Raw genomic sequence first — 21,376 nt, 5'->3', positions numbered from 1 at the left:
CCTGGAATGATCAATTAAACTGAGGTATTCAAGGCGGCAGACAGAATAGTCTGTAGAGATTTCCGAATGATGCTTTGATGGAAGGAAAACAGAAAATGAAGCTGAAGTGAAGAGGATTTCAACACTTAACAAAAACTAGCCATGAGAATTGTGAACAATTCTGGACCGTACTACTACAAGTGATCTCACCATTTCCTCTCCTGGAAACTTTAAAAGATGGAAATAGCTGTAGAGTAGGGTACTTCAAAAACTTCATGGAAAATGCAGTCAAAAAGGTAATTTGGGAGTAGGCATTTAGCTCAGCAGTTAAGATGCCTAGGTCCCATACTGGAACATCTGAGTCTGATTCAGGGCCATGGCTCCTGAGCCCGGATTGCTGCTAATGCAAACCCTGCACAGCTGTAGGTTGAAGGCTCAAATCATTGGGTTCTCGCTACCCACACAGAAACCTGAACTATGTTCCTGGCTCCTGTTCCAGCTTGCAGCCTCAGCTATCGTGGGCACCTGATGGAGTAACTTAGCAGATAGAAATCTATCTCTCAAGTTAATAAATAAGTTTTTATTTTAAAACCTTGTACCCAAAGGATGCTTATTTTCTTTTTTTTTTTTAAGATTTATTTTTATTCCTTTTTTATTGGAAAGGCAGATATACAGAGAGGAGAGACAGAGAGGAAGATCTTCCGTCCGATGATTCACTCCCCAAGTGAGCGCAACGGGCCGATACTATGTCGATCCGAAGCCAGGAGCCTCTTCCGGGTCTTCCACGTGGGTGCAGGGTCCCAAAGCTTTGGGCCGTCCTCGACTGCTTTCCCAGGCCACAGGCAGGGAGCTGGAAGGGAAGTGGAGCTGCCGGGATAGAACCGGCGCCCATATGGGATCCTGGGCGTGCAAGGCGAGGACCTTAACCACTTGCGCCACTGCACCAGGCCCAGGATGCTTATTTTCATGCAAAAAATCTGAAATTCATTGCATAGTTTTCTGATAATCTGCATTTTCCATGAACCTTTTTAAAAAACCCTTGAGAGGAATGGATATCAAACATTTTTTTCACCAAAAGAAACTCACAATTCCATTTTTACAAACTTTTGCAGAACCCTCATGTATATATGTATAATAGCTCTCTCGATACGAATACACAATGCATACATGTACCTTTACGTATCATCATTGTAATTTTACCTAAAATTTGAAAAAAATGACTGCAGGATAATTTACTCATTTGGACTCAGGGAAGCCTGTCTAACACAGAACTATGATTAGAAAAGAACCCAAATCCTAAACGACTATCAACATGAGATTCACTTATCTAACCTGAGAACACTGCAATTTTCTCTCTTAACCAGAAGACGTATTTTGTAAATAATTCAGTTTTCATTTCTTCAAACAGGAAGAGTGAAGATTCAAATACATCAAAACTACATAATACTATGGGTTTGATTCTCAAATGAACTGCACTAACATGCTAGCAGCTCAAGGAAATGGCGAAGAGAATTGCCCTCAGTGCAGATCAAGGCTGTGTCTGAAGGGAGGAGTGCCCGCCCCCAGCTTAGCAACCCACAGCGCAACAGGTGCTGTTACCTCAGTGTCACGGCCCTCACCCCTGCCCACAGTTAACTCATGCTCAGCAACACAGCTGAAGTCCAACGGTCTTAGCTCAGAATTGGAACACTGATACTCTTTTTAAAATTTCTTTTACTTGAAAGGTGTGTGTGTGTGTGTGTGTGTGTGTGTGTAAGTGTGACACACAGATATCTTCCATCTCTTAGGTCACTCCCCAAACCTACAGTGATCAGGGCTGGCCAAGAGCCAAAGCTAGGCGTCAGGAGCTCACTGCAGGACTCCCACAACTGCCTCTCAGGGTCTGCACTGACAGGAAGCTGGAGTCAGGAGCCAGGACTGGGTGCTGCACCCAGGCGCTCTGATGTGGGATATGCCCATTCTCCCCAAGTCCAAAGTCCCGAGGCTGGAGAGGGAGAGGGAGAGGGAGAGGCTTTTTACTACACAAAAGGAGAAACCCTCATTTTTATTGTTGTTGTTATTGTTGACTACTCATTACTGCTCAGGTAACCTGTGATTGAATTCTGGTATCTGAAAACATTTAGAAAATAGATTCACAGCTCAGTCCAATGGTTTAACTCAGCTTTAACCCTGGAAGACCATCAGCATGAGGACATGAAAAAGTTTCATCTCATACAATCAACTTCGAAGATTTTATAGAAGTCAAGCTTAGATCATTAAAACAATCACCAAATGTAATGCACAGTATCATAACAACCTCCGCCCCGTCCCATGCAACCCCGGCATATGCCTTTTCTCCCAGCAAACTCACAGAAGGCGGGTCCCATGAACAAGGCTGAGAACATTCAGACACAAGCCACGCAGGGTCTTCTGGCCAGAGAAGGAGGATCAGGGCTCTAACACACTATCTACATTCCCCATTTACTCTTTAGATAAAAGACAGCCACATAATCCTCACCAACCTTCCACCCCGGTGCTACTGCAAATGCTAGGGAGAGCCCAGGTTGCTCTCAGCTTTAGGTCATAGAAGGGAGGAATGGGTGGGATGAAAAACAGAGCAAAACATAGCAAGGACATTCCGCCCTGCAAAATGCATAACTCACAAAGACGAAAACAAACATTTCTTCTGAGGCCAGTGAGCTGAAGTTGTCCTTGGCACCTTCCATGGGAAGTCGCCAGTGTTGTCCAAGGAGGTGGGGCAGAGGAGGTGTGCAAGTCTGCAGGCTACACTTCTCATAGGCCAGTTGGAGAAATGTGGATTGGTACACTACACCACTGCCAGGATTGGGTCAGCCGTGCTGTGAAATCTAATCTTGACTTGGGCGATAAGCAACTTGTCCTTCACAAGCGGAACAAGCAGGCTCAGGAGTCCCTGAGTCGTTCACACATGGTTATTTTGCTTCTCCTATGAGAGTCTCACGTCCTGAGTTCAGCAGCACACGTGTTCCAGAACAGCAGTCATGCTGGTGGAACCACAGATACCCCAGACAAAGCTGGAACCCTGGATCCACAGCAGTCATTGTTATATGATTTCATTGAGGAGCAAACAGAGAGACAGAGAGCTCCATTTGTGGATTCACTCCCCAGGTGTGCACAATGGCCAGGGCTGGACTAGAATGAAGCCAGCACCTAGGAACTCAACTGAACTCTCCAGTGTGGTGTTGGGGACCTGGCTATGAAGCCATGATCATCCCCCTGCCTTCCTAGTCTGCATCTACAGGAAGCTGGGGTCAGGACTACTCTGATATGGGATGGGGAGGGGTCCCAATTGGCATCTTCACCACTGATGGCCACTCCCAGGTCAGTCATTTTAAAAACCACCTTCCACAGGAAGATGTTGGCCTGAGTTCATCAAGCATTCCGAAGCTGGAGTTAACAGGTGTTCCCCTCTTTCCCTGAAACTGTTTGTGCTTTTGAAATATCTGAAGAGTGGACGAGAAAACACAGTTACTATCTTCTTTCTCTGGTCATGCATGACCCTGTGACAGCCGCTTTTTTTGATGGTAACAGGGGAAAAACATTCCAAATTCTCTTCACTGACCATACAAATGAGCAACAAATGAAAGAAATAAACGTATATGTCCTAAAATTTCCTAAGCTTTTGACCTCAATAGTTACTTAGTTTTTATTTATCATATTTTATTGCTCATTATGGAAGTCAAATCATGTAAGCTGTTCCTTCCACATTACAATTTAAATACACGCTTAGTAATTTCAAAAATTATTCTTCAAAAAATTATTCTTCACCTTTATGGTCCAGGAGTTTTATAAATTTGAGAAACTCCTACCTTAAATAATCTTTAAAGGGGACCAGCTCATGAGTATCTCTAAGCTTTCTCATTCTTATTTTAATATTTGTTTATTTTTGTTGGAAAGGCAGATTTACAGAGAGAGGATAGAGAGAGAGAAGATTTTCCATCCATTAGTTCACTCCACAAATGGCTGCAATAGCCAAAGCTGAGCTGATCTGAAGCTTAGAGCCAGCAACTTCTTTCAGATCTCCGACATATGTGCAGGGTCACAAGGACTTTGGTCATCCTCTGCTGCTATCCCAGGCTGTAAGCAGGGGGCTAGATTGGGAGAGGAATAGCCAGGATATGAACTACCACACCTATGGGACACTGGCACCGCAGAGTGGAGGGTTAGCCTGTTGACCTACAATGCTCATTCTTATTTTTTTTTTAATATTTAGGTATGTTACTGTTTTTTTGTTTTGTTTTGTTTTGTTTTAAAGGCAGAACAACAGAGAGACAGGGAAAGAGAGAACGGCGGGGGAGGAGTGGGGAAGGGATGGGTGGGTTTCCATATCTGTTCACTCCCCCAATAGTACAACAGGCAGGTCTGAGGCAGGTCAATGGCAGAAGCCAGTGATTCCAGCTGGGTCTCCCACATGGATGACAGGGCTCAAGGACTTGTGCCACGTTTTTCTGTCTTCCCAGGTGCGCTAGCAGGGAGCTGGATGGGAACAGGAGCCTCTGGGATTCAAAGTGACACTCTGCTATGGGATGCCACCATCACAGTCCATGACTTGAGTTGCTGTCACCCCTGTCCCACTCACATCTGTCTGTCAGCATGAGTCCTTCCAACATGCAGACAACACCATCTCTGAGTGCTGAGATGGTCACGATCTATATCAACCAACATTTTTTCCAAATTTAGCAGGAATTTGTTGAGCATGCTATCGATACAATGAGGCACTTTCAAAGAGTTCCTGGAAAACAGACACTATAGGGAAAAATACCACATGTATAGATTTCAAAGTTTTTTGAGCCCAAATACACAGATATTTTCATTCTGTTTTGCCACAGACACTTTTTAAGTTCTCTGATTACTATCTGGAAAATGAGTCCTTCCAAGGATCCATTTGGAAAGATGCTTATAAATCAGAAGATGAGACTGTTTTGTCATATCCTCCTGAGCTTATTTCTCTGGCTCCCTCTCCACCAAAGAAGGGAAGTACAATCTTCCAAAGCAGGAACACTTCACAGCAGTTGTCTCCTCCAAAGGTGGGAACACAGCATGCAACACCAACTATCTAAGCAGCAAAAACGACAGGCAAGCTCGATCCTTCAAGTGGCAACCCTAACACCTAACGCTGGCTTGTAATTGTGATTTTCAGCTTTAGTGTTAAAGATGGTCAGAGGAAGAGGGAAAAAAGAATGTCGCTTAAATGAAGCAGAGAAAAAAACCTGTAGAAACTCAGCAGCCCTAGGGGTGTACTTTCAGCTAGTGTTAACCACCCACGCCCCACACCAGATTACTGTGGTTCAATTCCAGGTTTTGGCTCCTCTCTCAAGCTTTTCACCAACACAGATGCTGGAAAGTAACAGTGGTGGCTTGAGTCATTGGGCTCCAGCCACCTATGAGGGAGACCTGGGTTGAGTTCCTGGCTCCCACTAGCTCGAAGTCAGTGTTTAAGGAATGGATCTGTGGAGGTGAGTTCTCTTTCTCGAAAAAAAAAAAAAAAAAAAGTCCAAACAATCACAACCCTACCCAAACTGTGTATTTGCTCTAATTGCTCCCTGGTTAATTTCCTAATATTTTCTATGAACTATTTTACAGCTTCCAGTGTCCTACGTCAATTAACATTAAATGACTTCTTAATCAATTGTAATAAGTAAAATAATCCAGCAAGTAACTGCTAGCCCGTTTGTTTATACTAAAGAGTCACTTATGAAAGGATAACTCTTTTTTTGTTCAAGGTAAGTCCAAGTGTAGAAATAAAACAGAGCTCATAAGGCAGCTAAAAACACCATGAATTGATGTTGCGTATTTCATCAAAGTTAAATATGGTGATTAACAAAATTTGAGTAGACATAGGAAAGGAAAAGATACCCTTTCCATAAAGAATGTTTGGACACCGAGACAATAATCAAAGCACTTTTATTTGAGTGCACAGGCATACTGTTGTTATTTGGAAACATAAGGGGACTTAAAATTGCTCAGCATGTAATTAAAGAAGATAAAGAAGAAAAGAAATTATCATAACACGACTCATCTCTTCCGAAGGAGAAGTTTTCAATTAACACCACTCTAAGACTCTCAGGCTTCTTTTTATCTTTATAGAGCTTCAACACCACTCATGAATGTCTTTCATCTCATTTGCTTTACTTTGATTGGCATTGGAGAGCGTTCCTGACAGCACGTGCTGAGCTACCACCCCTCTCTTTGCTAATGGAGAACAAGTGTGTTTTCCTGATTGTCAGGCAATCTGACCTGGAATGCCCCAGAAACAAATAAGCCTAGACTGCCATTAATAGCAAGGATACAGCCTGCCCAGTCCCCCATGTCTCTCAGAATGGCCTGTTGCGAACAGCTCATCATACCAGATGTTCTGCAAACTTCAAATTCCTCTTTTGTCATGAAGTGAGCACACAGTGTCAGCTGTTAGACCCTGTGCTTAGGGCCTGGTGCCTCTTGTTCCCCCGCAGGGGATCCAACTAAAGGTCATGGAGCCCCTTGGAGAACCAGAGCTGCCTTTTGAAGCCTAGAACATTTTCAACCTCCCAGGGCTTGGGCATTCTTGTGGGCACTCCATGTCACCCACAGCCTCTTGATGAGAGAGGACAAGGCCCTTTTATCATCTTTTTATTTGACTAATGCTCTCTGAATTATTTGTTAAAGCATGGGTGTTGGGGCAGGGGTGGATATCCATGTCTAAAATGGCAGCAGGATCAGCTCTTTGCTTTAGCCTGGAAAGCCTGTTGTCATTTTGGAATCCACACGAACCATCCTAGAGCTATGGACAACACACCAAGAATTTTTTAATAGCCAAAGATTGACAACAAGTTTCATGCAAGAAAGGGATTTTAAAGAGGGCTGTAGGAATGCAAAAGGAATTTCCCTGATAAAGGGGAGGGTGTTTTACAGAGAAGAGAAGATAGCGAGGAAATGCTGGAAGGCTTGGGAAAACAATGACAAAAAGAATCCTAACTGAGCTCTACTGTATCCATCCCCTCACTTTGCACAAATTATCTCATTCAGTATGCCTAACTGCCTTGGATGCTTAGACTAATCAGAGCTTGTGCGTGGGCCTCCAGCTAGGAAATGAAACTCTCGGTCGAGTCAAATTGGGTAAGGTTTCTGTGGGACTTTGGAAAGGGCACTGCTATATCTCTGTCCCAGACTTGCCACGCTGCAACAGCTCTGGGCCAGCTCCCCAACAAGCTCTTTAGAAGCCACATCATAAAAAGAGGATGGCCATGAGAGAATGCCAGATCTCTCACACTGGCTGTGGAAATCACATGCCTTGAATAAAGACAGTGGATCTGCCCAGAGACCCAGGACAGAAAGCAGGGAAAGCTGAGCGATGAGCCTGTCATTCTGAGCACAGCCATCAAGGATCACACGCCACGGTGGTGCACCTGCAAGCCTGCCAAGCACCACTGGAGACCACTCACCACACACTTCTATCATCAGCCCTTTCATGTGGTTGTCTAAATTTAGGTCCTACGTAACAGGAATCATATTATCATCTGCATACAAAGATGTGCTTCTGAACCACCACCATCCTTAGAATGCATGGTCTTCCTTGGTGAGGCCTTTTTTCCCCCACCTAAACCTTCCAATTTCTCACCTGTTTTCCCATAAACAGTTGTAGCAAGTAATTATTTTCAGTTTCCAAGGAGAAATGTTGATTTTTAGTGCACTTAGATATAATTAGGCAAAATCATCAACTGACCTTGAATTTCACAGTTTGTACTCCTACTAAGGAGAAGCAATGAGTTTCCCCCATGCTGTGACGCTAGCAATTTGTTCTACTGCCACAGACATCATGGGAAAAAGGAAACACACTGAAATTATACCATTTGCCCCTGGAATAACCTTTCTTCAGACTAAATATCACAGGCATCTAGTGGCCATGTCAGAGCAATTGCCCTTTCCCATCCATATTTCAAAGCGACTCCCCAAAGATGCCAGAAAAAGATTAAAAATATATATTTATTGCTCTGTTGAATGTGGAGCAAGAACTCTCTCTGCTGGTGGAGGGACCGTGATTACCTTTTTACCTTATGACAGATTTTAGAAGTTAGGCAGAGAGGAGTTACTCACGTTCTCCTTGTCAGGGATTCCTAGAGGAGGAAGAGAGACAGAGAAGCCATAAATCGTAAGATCCACTTGAAAATGGAACCAAAGTCCTTTGCTGAACCAACCCAAGTAACATTTCGATGTTTTCAATTTGTGTTTCATAAGCATTTAAATAATGCCACTGAGAAATAACATAATTGATCAAAGTCTGTAACATGAATCATGTGAAAAATCAGGAGCAGGGCCATGTGCCCAGACAACAAAAATCTGTTTGTTTTGCTTCTGGGCCATATGCTTTGTTATCCCAGAAGTGAAACTCAGCACTGATTTATGCAATGTAAGCAATGGATTGTACTGGCCTGGGTGCCAAAACACTCATCATTTCATTCAGATCAACTTTTTACTACTTCCCATTGCTCCAGTGACTTGAACATAGGACAAAGAACACATAAAAGCCAGCACAATACAACTTCCAGGTTGAGTAAGGCAACATCCTGCTGATTTAAGTCAAGCCTGAGCAAGGCACTGGCTTTTTGCAAGATTGTCTCACTTTTCTTATTCAGAATTATTCACCATTTGTTGATCCTTTAACAAACATTTCATAAGCATCTATCACAGGCAACCTCCGTTCCTTGCCACTTGCTTTTGGATACTGTATCACACAGATGGAGTAAAATGCAAGGTCCCTAGCACAGCAGACACAAGTGACCCAATACTGCAGAGACAGAAGCACTGGGATGGGTTTTAGCTGTAGCTTACATCTAGCAGCCAACAAGTGCTGCAGTGAAAGGTGTCTTGTAATGCAAAAACACAGTACTTCCATTTTCTGGGAACTGTACATTGTTTTTTCCAAAGGGGCCACGCAGTATTTATCATAATGCCATTAAAAGAATAGAACACACTCATTCTAAACAGCAGAATAGAGTATGTAAGATGAGTAAGAATGAAAGATTCTTTGGAAACATTCCCTAATGAAATAACTGATCTCCAGAGTGGAACAGTACCAGGACTGAAGCTTGAGCATGCAAGCAGGGGAACCAAGAGCTTCGTGATGTGAAACAAGTATTAACGTGCATGTTTGTCATCCCTTTCTAGATTTGTCGGAAAGAGTCGATGGTGATCTCATGCTAGAACGCTGAAATTCACCTAAGCCTTACATTTATCATCGATTCACCAGCCATCCCTCTGTTCAGCATCCATCTATCCATCTATCCAGTTCATCATCTGAGGAGTGTAGGAGCACAAATGAAGCTCACTTCCTAAGAGTGCCGAGAAAATCAATATCATGCTTTTCAAATCACATAGTTGAGTGATTAGAAATTAGGGCATGTGTAGAAAAGTAATACTAGGAAAGATTAATTGTGGCTGTGGAAGACCTTGAAAGTTGGGCTTAGGCATTCAAAGCTTTGGAAATTTATCTTCCATGGCAGGAAATGGACAAGCATTAAACAATTCTGGACAATAGAGTAATAGGATTAGGAACAAGAAAGGAAGGGGGATGTTCAAAATTAAAAGATACTTAGGACACAAAACCCAGAGGCAATGGCATGGTCCTTCATTGGAGTCCAATTACCAGAGGGATCAGTATCGGAAATCTGAATATGGATTGGGTGATGGGCATTCTTAAGGAAATCACTAATCAGTCGTTAGGCAACATAGTGATATTGTGCTTACAGCTAGAAAAGACTTCATTTTCAAAAACTTCCTGTTGAAGCATCTGGGGTACAACACGCAGATGAAAGAAAAAAAATTTGTCCATAATTAATGCCCAAGTATTTACAAATTTATTAACAAGAGAGAATATCCAAGCATATAAATATTCTTATTAAAACAAATGATTAAAGTCAAAGTGTTTACTATGCCAGGCCTTCTGCTTTCTATATCCTTGATATTGTTCACAGTACAAAGTAGAAAGTTGCCTGGAAATCAGATGCCAGGTAGACCAATGTTGTCCAACTGATGGTTCAGAGACAGTGAGTCAGTGGAATCCTTGGCTGCCAGGTGGCTGCAGAGGAAACAGGAATGAAAGACCAAGCATCTGCAAACGATGGAGAGGTGGTGGACAGCTGAGTGGACAGAGCAGAAGGAATCCAAAGCTGTTTGAGCATTAGAGCCTGGCAAAGCAAGAGAATAGCAGAGGCCTTGGAAATGGGGTTCCAGGTGGGTAGTTTGCAACTATGGCAGATCAAGATGCGATGTTGACCTGGGGAGAGGCCCAAGGGACTCCCAGGATGAATGGAGACCAGTAGCCATTTGGCAATTGAGGCTTCCAGGTGCTGTGCTGGTTTGGGAGGTATTTCATCAGTTGCAGACATGGACAGGAGAGTCCAGGGGGGTGTAAGAAAGGAGGAGCATCCAGGGCCGACTCCTGTGTGATGTGGGGCTTTGGGGGAGGGGCCGAAGCCCCAGGAAACAAGAATGAACATGACCAGTGATTTGAGCAAGCCAGGAGAATGCAACAGGGGCCTGGACCCAACAGACGCTTGAGCATGGAAAATCTCAAAGCAATCAGAAGGACCAGGCAAAATGAGAGAGAGGGCGTTGGTTACTGGATGGACATCATGAAGGTTTCTTCAAAAAAGTGTGGGTAGGGCCCGGCGCGGTGGCGCAAGTGGTTAAAGGTCCTCGCCTTGCACCCCCGGGATCCCATATGGGCGCCGGTTCTAATCCCGGCAGCCCCGCTTCCCATCCAGCTCCCTGCCTGTGGCCTGGGAAAGCAGTCGAGGACGGCCCAAAGCTTTGGGAACCTGCACCCGCGTGGGAGACCCGGAAGAGGCTCCTGGCTTCGGATCGGCATAGTATCGGCCCGTTGCGCTCACTTGGGGAGTGAATCATCGGACGGAAGATCTTCCTCTCTGTCTCTCCTCTCTGTATATCCGCCTTTCCAATGAAAAAATAATAAAAAATAAATCTTTAAAAAAAAAAAAAGCAAAAAAGTGTGGGTAGAGCAGAGATTTTGGTTGTATGGGGGTGAAAGTGACAGATGTGAGAGTGTAATAGATACTACTCTTCGGGTGCTTATTACGTGTCCAGCACTCTTGTGAACATCCGACTTGGTCAAGTTCATCCAAGCCTCACTATAATCGTCTGAGATCACTGAGACACAGGCACAAGAAGGTGTCCTGCCCAGGTCATGCAGCCAGGAGACAGCCCATTGGGGGTTTCCAACCAATGCCCCTAACCAGCCAGTCAGCTCATGCTCAGCCAGGAGAAAGGAAAAGTCGCAGTTGAAAACAAGGAAGGAAAAGAGAAGACTCATCCCGCCCTCCCTCTCTCTCTGTGGAATGGGAGAAAGCCACAGGCTGGGCCAGAAAGGCAAGCAGGGAGGAGGGCCATCTGCAGAGAGTGACAAAGGGTGGGAAGTCCATGAGCCAGGATGCAGACAGGACAATGACTTTGTGGCTCTGAAGATGTCTGGGATAGGAGCATTGTAAGATACATCACACGGCTTGGAGGCTAAAATGCTCTAGCTTGGCCATCTCTAGTACTGGGCACCTTATATCCTGCATATAAATGAGAGCTTAATAAGAGGACTCAGACACACAGAGGAACTTCCAGCCAAAGAAAAGCCTCCCACACTACACTCCACAGAAACAGAAGACTCCCCAGAAAATAGCGTCAGCAGAAGACAGCTTCCTTTCGGTTACAATCAGCCAGAGACACAACACTGATAAGAGACCTGGATGTGTGATTTTATACATCTAATGTATAATATTATTATGCCTGTACTTGGTGAATACAATATATTGTTTTGATGTATAAATCCATAGTGTGAAGATGACTACAGAATCCTGAGCAAATTAGCTTTCCAACAACTTCCTTTGTCACCTTGCTCATGTGTGTGATGACAGTACCTAATATGCACAGGGGCCTGGCATTTGAAGGGACCATGGTCTAAGAATCCAGACTCCCACTGCTTCTCTCTTTGAATCACTGAACCCAAAGAATCTCAGAGGTATCTAGATGTGGTGAAGACACCCATGGCTCATGAATCCCATTTTCAAAAGGGCACTGAAACAACACTGGATTTCACTCCACAATGAAGACATTTTGGAGGTGTGTTCTAAGGATGCTTAGGTTCCAGCTGGCATATACCTCCTCCTTCCATCAGCCAAGACCACAAAAATCACACTATATTAATGATTTGCTAAAATACCCCAAATGTGAGCTTTCCCACAAAGGTGCCTGTGGCCCCAGGCTGTCACACTGGTGTGGGACTTGGTTTTTGCCATGTGAAAACACACTCCCCCACAAATGTTTCCATACAAGATGTTCATGTTGTTCACTTACTGTCATTGTTGGAGCCCGTTTCCATAACACCATAAGGAGGAGCCAGCAGTCCTGCCATGTATTGTCGGTATTTCTGAAAGACAAGATTGGACACTCAGTGCACAGATATTGACTTGGCATGGAACGCGGGTTTGTTTACATGGTAAACAGCAGCAACTCTGGGCATCAGAAAGTGTGGAGGCTCAGGGTTAGAGGAACCATGAAGTGTGCTGAGATCACAGTCTTAGAAAAGGAGACTGTGTTCCAAATCCCTGCCTGGGGTGTGGCTGCCTCTGAAACAACTCCACGTGTGCATTTGTGGCTGATTGAACCACATGGGCTTCTTTGCTTCCTCAGGCTCTGGCAGAGCTGGAAAAGGCCCTTGGGTCTTGTAGATGCAGATACAAATAAATGTGCTTGCTTTCTCAATAGGTGAATGGCACTGAATCAGCTACTTTCAAAGCAAAAAGAAGTGCTTGTCTGGAAAGCCTCTCTTTGAAAGACCCTGATTTGCTTCCATTTAGCTATTTCCTTTTACACAGTACACCTGTGTGCCACGTGACCTCCAAAGAACTTCTGGTGTGTGGTCAAAAACAAAAAAAAAGAGGTGGGCTTGGTGTGCAACTACTTGGATTCTCCTGCATCGTATTTCTTTGGCTTTGGGACCAGGTGTGCTCTGAAACACCAGGCTCAGCCTCAGGGTTTGAGAGGGAGCAGGAATGGTGGGCACCAAGCAATCTGGAGCATCCTACTGGAAGGGGCAACATTGCTGGCACCGGAGAGCAACTGGGCAGACTCCAATCCTCACAGCAGGAAAGCTGGGCCATGTTTAGTGTTTAGTGTTTGAGGCCATTTAGACTAGCGGTTTAAGTCAGACAGGCACCACCAGGAAGAACCAGATATCCACAATGTCCCTGGGGGTACATGGATGTTAGTAGAATAGACTTCACGGTGACAATGTGCTGCTGGCAGCATGTGGCATTCGGACAACTGACCAGCCCACCCAGAAGACGTAAATGGCCTTTGTAACACAGCACTCAGACTTTTCAAAAAAAGTCTTCTTCCAGGCAGGATGTACCTCACTGTGTTTTTCTTTAAATCTTTCCTCTCATCGTGAAGCAACTGCACTACACCTGCAGGCAAACATAAACATCACGATTTTCACTGCTCCTGACCTACCAAATTCTCAAACATATCTATGGGATCAACAACACAACACTTTGCCTTCTTGATCTTCCCTTTTATGGATCCCCACTTCCAAGTCTCTCCTGGCTTATAGCATCATCACCTTCATGAGAGATTGTTCACTAAGCACATTTCTGTGCACCCTGTTGTTCTGGACTCGAAGTGAAACCAGCTCAGAGAGGAGTATATAAGGCCTGGTGAATCATCTAAGAAGACTGTGTGATGATCAGCCCTCTCCATAGACTTTTGTGTTAACCCTGAGCAAATCCCTTGTAGGTTCCTAAAATAAGCAATCCATGTTATATGGACCATTTTTCTTGGTTTAGAAACATTGTCTTGGGTTCCTTAGTCTTAGGAATGTCAGTGCTAGGCACCGGGGCAATAGCTGAACATACTAATCCTCTACCTTCAAGGACCATACGAGCACTGGTTCACATCCCAGCTGCTCCACTCCCAACCCATCTCCATGTTTATGACCTGGGAAAGCAGTGGAGGATGGCTCAAGTCCTTGGGACCCTGAACCTATGTGGGAAACCTAGAAAAAGCTCCTGCCTCCTGGCTATGGATTAGCTTAGCACTGCCATTGGAGAGTGAACCAATGGGTGGAAGATTTTTCTTTCTCTGTTTCTCCTTTTCTCTGTAAATCTGCCTTTCCAATAAGCATAAAAAAAATCTTTTTTTTAAAGGAACCTCAATACTGATTGCTGGCAACTCTCCAGAAGTACCTCTCTGATTCTCAAATGCATGAGACTCCAGAGACTCCATCTTCCTTGGAAACTAATCATTTGTCCAGCTATTATCTCATGGGGCACATATTCAGGGCCACCACTGGTGAAAATCAAAAACAGAGCAGCCTTTGGGGGAGAAATTGTGTGTGCTGAGCACCTGCTATATGCCAACAGCATTTTGGACATTGGGCTAACTACAGAGACCATGTAGACGAAGTTTCTCACTGTTGGGAAGTATCTATTTTCAGCAACACAAGGGACTATGTCTTACATGGTATGAACCTAATACTTGTTTGTTAAATTTCCAGATTTTTCTAGAAAATGCGAAGCATGTAAAAAATAGAATACCACTACTTTATATCCAGTTTTGATAATTATTAAGACCAATGCTATCCATTCAAGAATTATTTCAAAGCAGATTCCAGAAACCATATCATTAAGTCCATAAATATTCCAGTAGGCATCTTTAAAAGATACAGTCTATTTTTCAAGCAAAATCGCAATATCATTATCACAGCTAGAATATATAATAGTTCCCAAATACCCAGTTGATATTCAAATTTCTAATTGTTCCATAAATGCCATTGCTGATTCTAATTCTAAACATAGTTCATTTAATAAGACAACATCAGTTTCAATACAACAGCTTCTAATATAGTAGAGATTACAAAAATAGGATTAAAGTATTTATAACACAAAGCCAACCTTTTAAAACCAATGGAGCACTTTTTAAAATTCTGTTTTTCTTTGAAAGCCAGCATGACACAAAGGAAAGAGAAGTGGCGGGGAGAGAGACAACCTGCTCACAACTCCCACCATGTGCTGATTCACTCTCTAAATGCCTATAACAGCCAGAGTTGGAACAAGCTGAAGCTAGAAGTCCAGAGCTCCATTTGGGTCTCCCACATGGGTGGCAAGGACTGAGTATTTGAGTCACCACCTTCTGCTTCCCAGGTGCACATAAACAGGAAGTTGGATTGGAATCAGAGTGACAACTCAACCCAGGAACCTCAATATAGAATGGGGGCATTCCAACCATTGTCTTAATTGTGATTTCTTATGTTGCACATGACAGAGAATCTACACTAATTAAAGTAAAAACAGCAGAGTGAAATAAGATTGATATCAGAAATTCTGTATTCTTAAATCATTTGCATGCTGCTTCACTTTTGAACAGCATTTCATCTCCCAAGAACAAGTTCAAAAGCAGTCTGTAAAGTGAAATAGTAAATGAAAAGATGCTAAATGTCACTCATTATGGAGAAGCCTGTTAATGTGGTACAATACCACTTTTCAATGTAAGAGTTAACAAAATTTCAATAAGCTTGCTCACATACTACCTGATGAGAGTGGTAAAAATGGAGTCTCTCATGGATGTGTAAAATGATACAACTGCAGTACAAAGCAATTTGGAAGCATTTATCAGAATTTAAAACATGCATTCTCTTGACTGAGCAATGAATCTCCTGTAGGGAGCAGATGTGTTGCCTCCTCTTGAATACAACTGCACACACTGCTGTCTGTAATAGTAAATACAACAACAATCACAAACAGCAAATAACTCAAACGTCCATAAGTAGAATGATAATGGGCTATTTCTTGATAAGATGAGACTAGTATGCAGCTATGAAAGCAGCACTATTTATAAGGTATGGTCTCTATATTTAAATTTTTAATGTTTATTTGAGAGGCAGTGGGAGGGGGAAGAAAGGAGAGAACACATGCTCCCATTTGCTGGTCCACTCTCTAGATAACCTACAATGGCTGAAGCCAAAGCAGGTTGCTAGGATGCAACAGAGGTCTCCAACATGGTTAGCAGGAATCCAATTACTTCAGCTATTACTGCTGCCTGCAAGTGTCTACACTGATGGGAAGCTGGAGCCAAAACCAGGAATTGAACTCAGGTATAGCAATGTGTGATGCAGGCATCCCAACTGCTACATCAAGCACCTGCCCTGACAACTACAGGTAAACTACAGAGAGCAAATAGTGTGCTATATACTTTTATGAAGGTAAAAGAATAGATGTGGTGTATGCGTGTGTGTGTGGGGGGGTGGTGCCTGAATACATTTAAGATTTGTAAATGTATAGTCTCTTTCTTGACAGATACACAAGGAAGTAGCAACAAAACTATCTATAGAAAACAAATCTGAAAGACTAAAGGCCAAAAGAGAGAGACTTGATTCTCACCATCCATCCTTTAGAACCCCTGACTTCTATGCCATGTGTCACTACTACCTTCAGGACATCAGAACAGATCATGCTTTTCCCTGCTGTGCCTTGATTTGTAAACTTCTATGCCAGGCACTATTAAAAGAAAAGGTTCTACTGATAAAGTAATAAGCAAACAAACTGGACAGAAAGCCACACAATCAAAACCAACTTTTTTTTTAAAGGAACAAGTTAAGAAAAGTAACAGTGATATGAATGAGTACTCTGTTAAGCCATCCCAGCTCATCTCAGCCTTGGGCCTCCCAGTTCATCAACCAACATGGGAGTGAAGGAGTCTCCAGGTATTTCCAGGGCCCAGCCAGTCAAGCGCCCCTCCAGCCACCATCAAACCACTTTGCTTGCTCAATTGCTCCCAGATGAGGCCCCAAATATTATGGAGCAGAAACAATGAATTCCCATTGCACCCTCAACAAGCTCCTGATCCCAGTCTGTGGGGCATCTAAAGGCATAGTAATATGGTATGGGTGGTGGCCTTTAGGTTTGGCATAGTTCAGTATACAGAGACAACTAGGAGAGAATCTGGCATCTGAAAACGAGGTGAGCTCTAGAAAAACCTGTAACAGGAGGCCTGGAAGGTAGGGGGAGCCTGGAAGGGTTCAAGGGAACTACTGATATGGGTTTAGAGGAAAGTGCAGGGAATATTCCTGGAAGATGGAGCACATGGATCCTATTTGGGTAAAGGTAGAAAGCTTAGCAACAGCAACACTTACAGTAGTGTGGAAAATGGAAAATGCACCTCATGAGTCAAGGCTCTCTTTGGCTCAGGAGACTTCCAGGCAGAATAACTGAGTGCCCTCTGTTTGCTTAAGAATCTTTGAAGGGTACAGAGGCAGATGAGCTGACAAAGCAGTCACTGAGTTTGAAATCAGAATTTAGAATAAGTAGAACTCAGGGTCCAGGTCTTATAAAGTCCAAAAATATGGCTATTTGTCTTCTTCCTCAGTCTCTTCCAGTGAAATATTTTCAGACAGGGCCTCCTGTCAACGATCAAATACAGAGCACCAGCAGGTGAGGAAAGCCTTAGAGCAAAAAGGTCAAGGTTATGATAGCAAAATCCTTCCTAGCAACTCCAGGGAAATGTAAGGTGATACTTCACAGGTCATTTTAGGAAGGATGCTCAGAAAAGCTAAAGGATATTGTGTCACAGCAACCTCAAAAAGGGTCCAAGATAAAGCAGAATCTCTGACCAGACAGAGCTTTTGACAAATGAGAGTAGTTAATACACAAGAAACTTATCAATGGCTTAAGTAACATCATCTTGTGTTGAGACAGAGATTATGCAGATTAGGAATGGTTTGGGAGCCCTGAGTAGGAAACAGAAACAGCACACATAAGGAATTCTCTGGAAGGCCCTGTGCAATAACCTAGTGGCTAAATCCTCACCTTGAATGTGCCAGGGTACCATATGGGTGCTGGCTCAGGTTCTGGCCACCCCACTTCCCATCCAGCTCGCTGCCTGCAACCTGGGAAAGCAGTAGAGGATGGCCCAAAGCTTTAGGCTCCTGCACCCACATGAGAGACCTGGAAGAAGCTCCTTGTTTCTGGTTTTGGAATGGTTCAGTTCTGGCTGTTGCGGCCACTTGGGATATGAACTAGTGGATGGAAGATCTCTCAGTAAATCTGACTTTCCAATAAAAAAATAATAATAAAAACGAATTCTTTGAACCCCTGAAGTTGTATGAGTAGGAAGCAGGCTGAGGCAATGAGTTAGCTGCAACACAGATGATTCTTCATGGAAGGTGAAGAGGTTTGAGAGATAGAAGGCAAAGCCCAGGAAGCAGACAAGGAACCATAGAACCGACACCCTCCTGCCCAGGCAGTGGTATTGAACCATACTTAACCAAGGAGTTTCCAAATTGCCATGCACAGCTGGTGCTGGTGACAGGACCCTCATGAATGGAAGTGCCTGGTGCAGCTGCCATATCCCTCCGTCTGTTGCCTGTTGGGTGTGGAGGCACATCACTTGCCTCTCTTACTCTTGGGGGTTGGATTGGAAAGCAGCAAAGTCAGGGAACAATGTCTGAGAAACTGCACCCATGATGCTTCATCCACATCTAGACCCGGCTCAGATGATGGTCCTGGACTTTGAGTGGGTGCGATAAGCAGAAAAGACTTTGGAGATCTCAGATAAGGACAGTGCATTTGGCAGAGGTATACATGGTGCCCAGAGAGTAGACTGAGGCCCTCTGCATTTTATAAAGGTGATTACAATGCTATCTCTTATCCCATATGCTTTTCTGAAATGTGACCCTCTCTTTCCATCACCCAAAGCCAGCAAGTGCTTTCAGGTGCCCTGGAATGTGCACTGACCTTCACGATTCTCTTGTAACCAAGAGAGAACACAGTGCAGGTCACGCTCTGTGGTTTCCTTTGCAGCTTCCACACTTGCTCTCCCTAGGATCCACCTCTCAGGAGCTGTCTGCATTCCAGGAGGAGCCTACGCTCCACAGAAAAGGCATGTCCAAGTGTTCTCAGCAATGGTGCAACAGAGCCCTGCCTCTGATGCCAGCTTCAGGTGCTCAAATCAACTCCAGCCATCAGCATCTTCCCTACAGAGGACAAACCAGCACAGGGCAGAGGCAAGCCATCTTGCCCTGCCTGGACTCCTGACTCAGAGTACCTGCACAGGTGATAAAATACTGCATAGCTTACACCACCAGACAAGCTTGTTAGACCACCAGGAACAAAAGGAACTGTGTCCCCAGGGAGTACACATGCGCAGTCTGCAGTTCCAGCTGCTTCAGCAGATAAGTACAGCTGCAAGTCATCTTGGAATACAAGAGAGCCACCTTCAACAGCTACCTGTGGAATGGGAGGTTCTCCTAGCACTGTTCTTGGGATTTAAGGGAGAAACTTTCTGAAGGCTACTAGAGAGGAAATGGGGCACGGGGATGCCAGGTTTGAACAATGACGAACACTCAACCAGATGGTGCTATGTCTGGGTGGCTTGGAAGAGACAAGGACTGAGGGTACAGGTTTGAGAAGCCAAGTGTGGCTCCCTCTGGGCTGAGTGCACACTGAGTCTGTAGGATCAGCCCACAGCAGTATTCAGCATTGCCCATCCAAGGGAATGCAGCACCCAGCCGCAAGAGACAATGACAACAGTGGAGGAAGTGCACAGCCCTTTCTCAGGGCAACACGTGAAGGTGGGAGCATTACCCCTGGCTGGTGAAATTCCCCAGAGGCACAGGGATATGGAGAGTTCAGAACTGGGCTATCTTCTCACAGGGCTGTGATGTAACAGACCACGCATCAGTAAGACATGAGTGCATCAGTAAGCCTTCAGAATGGAGGGCAGCTCCTATCCTTATGGATAGGAGAAGTAGGATAGACATCGCAAGACAGCAGGGATTGGGGAAGGGCAAATGGCACTATGTTAGAGTTGGGGAGCAGAAATGAGTCCTGGCACTCCAGGGTACACAAGGCACAGGCTATATATTGCAGAAATGTTGGCAGAATGGATTTCAAATATGTTTATTATAAATGAAGATAAAAATTTGGGGAGATAGATATGCTGATCCTCACTTCAATATCATACCATCTACATATGTATAAAGATATCATGTGCTCCACTTAATTATGTACACATGTTTCAATGAAAATAAAAGAAAAAATAAATCCTGAGGGTCTTCCCAATTCAGCATAAGCCTAAGGGCAGTAGCTTTTCTGGAGCAACGCAGCAAATTGTATTGCTTTATCTGGTAGACATGGACAAATTGAGCTCCCATCTGTTAATTCATCCCCTCAAATGCCCACAACAGCCAAAACTAAGCTAAGTTGGGACTTAAGAATTCAAGCGAAGTCTCTGATGTAGGTGGCATGAACCCAGCTACTTGTACCTTTCAGGGTTGGCATTAGCAGGAAACAAACCCAGGCACTAGAACGTGGGATGGGGATGGCTTCCCCACCAGGAGGCTAGGTGTCTACTCCAACCCAGCACGTCTTGGTGGCAGCTCCTGGATGTCATGCCCTCACACCTTCCACAACCTGGCTGCTGGTGGGGGTACAGAGGCCTGGCTGAGTTCTTGCTTGCTGCCTGAGACCTTGGTTGACCTCTCCTTACATACCCTATTCCTAGGATCCCAACACACTCTAGCCACTACCCAGCTCCAATGACTTCATTCAGCCATTTCTCAAGTACATTTCTGTGTATGTAAGAAAGAGCTATCCCTATAACACAAGTGTTAAAATACTGAGATAAACCAACAGGCAGCCAGAGACAAGAGGAGGCCAAAACCAAGCTTTGAGCAGGAAAGGAAAGCGAGAGCTCCATGTGACACCAACTCATACACCTTGACCTGTAGTATGACCCCTAGTAGGTGTCACTCCAGGGACAGTTCCAGCTTTTCTGTTATACAGACATTCTGTACATGTCCAGAGAAGTTTCCAGTAGGTTCTTCCAAGGCTTGGTTGGGAGGTGGGCACAGCCGACCACTGGTCTAGATCCAGTCTGTCTCTGAGACCCAGGGTGTCAATTTCACTGACATCAACAATGCCATCTTGCTCTGAATGGGCTGCCCCTGGCTGGAGGACTCCCAAACAAGCCATCTGGGGCCTCTGAGAAAAGGCCAGAAACAAGACACTCACATTCTAACTAACAAGAAAATCACTAGAGCCTTCAAGATCTTGAAGTTGCTTAGTTTGATTTTGGGATCTCCCTAGTCTTGTCATTAACCAGCTGGGCCACCACAGATAGCAATCATTCAAGGTGCTTGGCTTCAGTCTACTTTCTTGGGGGAATGTGTGCTCTGAGTCAGCGTAAGAGGAGTATTTCATTATGTTCAGGCAAGGGCATGCCATGCAATCATGGACTTTTCAATGCCAATGGTAACTGAAGAGTTTTCATTTTTATCTGCTTTCTCCATTAGAGCTCCAAGAATGACACAGCTGGAGCTATGACTCAAAAGGCTAATCTT

At 44.3% G+C, this 21,376-nt stretch overlaps 1 protein-coding gene across 2 annotated transcripts in view; it reads right to left on the bottom strand.

The window, feature by feature from the left end:
- The window catches only part of RAPGEF4 (Rap guanine nucleotide exchange factor 4), a 295,713-nt gene that overhangs the window by 116,768 nt on the left and 157,569 nt on the right, over nt 1-21,376 (bottom strand). For both annotated transcript variants that reach the window (XM_040971724.1, XM_040971725.1), the window contains exons 5-6: nt 12,337-12,409; nt 8,071-8,090 (exon numbers count right to left, since the gene is read on the bottom strand). In XM_040971724.1, coding sequence (XP_040827658.1) covers nt 8,071-8,090; nt 12,337-12,409 — 93 coding nt within the window. The remainder of the gene's footprint in view (nt 1-8,070; nt 8,091-12,336; nt 12,410-21,376) is intronic.

This window comes from Ochotona curzoniae, unplaced genomic scaffold (genome assembly GCF_017591425.1).
Source record: "Ochotona curzoniae isolate NIBS_2020 unplaced genomic scaffold, NIBS_Ocur_1.0 contig_2210, whole genome shotgun sequence".
Classification (NCBI taxonomy): domain Eukaryota; kingdom Metazoa; phylum Chordata; class Mammalia; order Lagomorpha; family Ochotonidae; genus Ochotona; species Ochotona curzoniae.
Note: the sequence above shows the minus strand (reverse complement) of the source record. Positions and strands in the feature narration are given on the sequence as shown.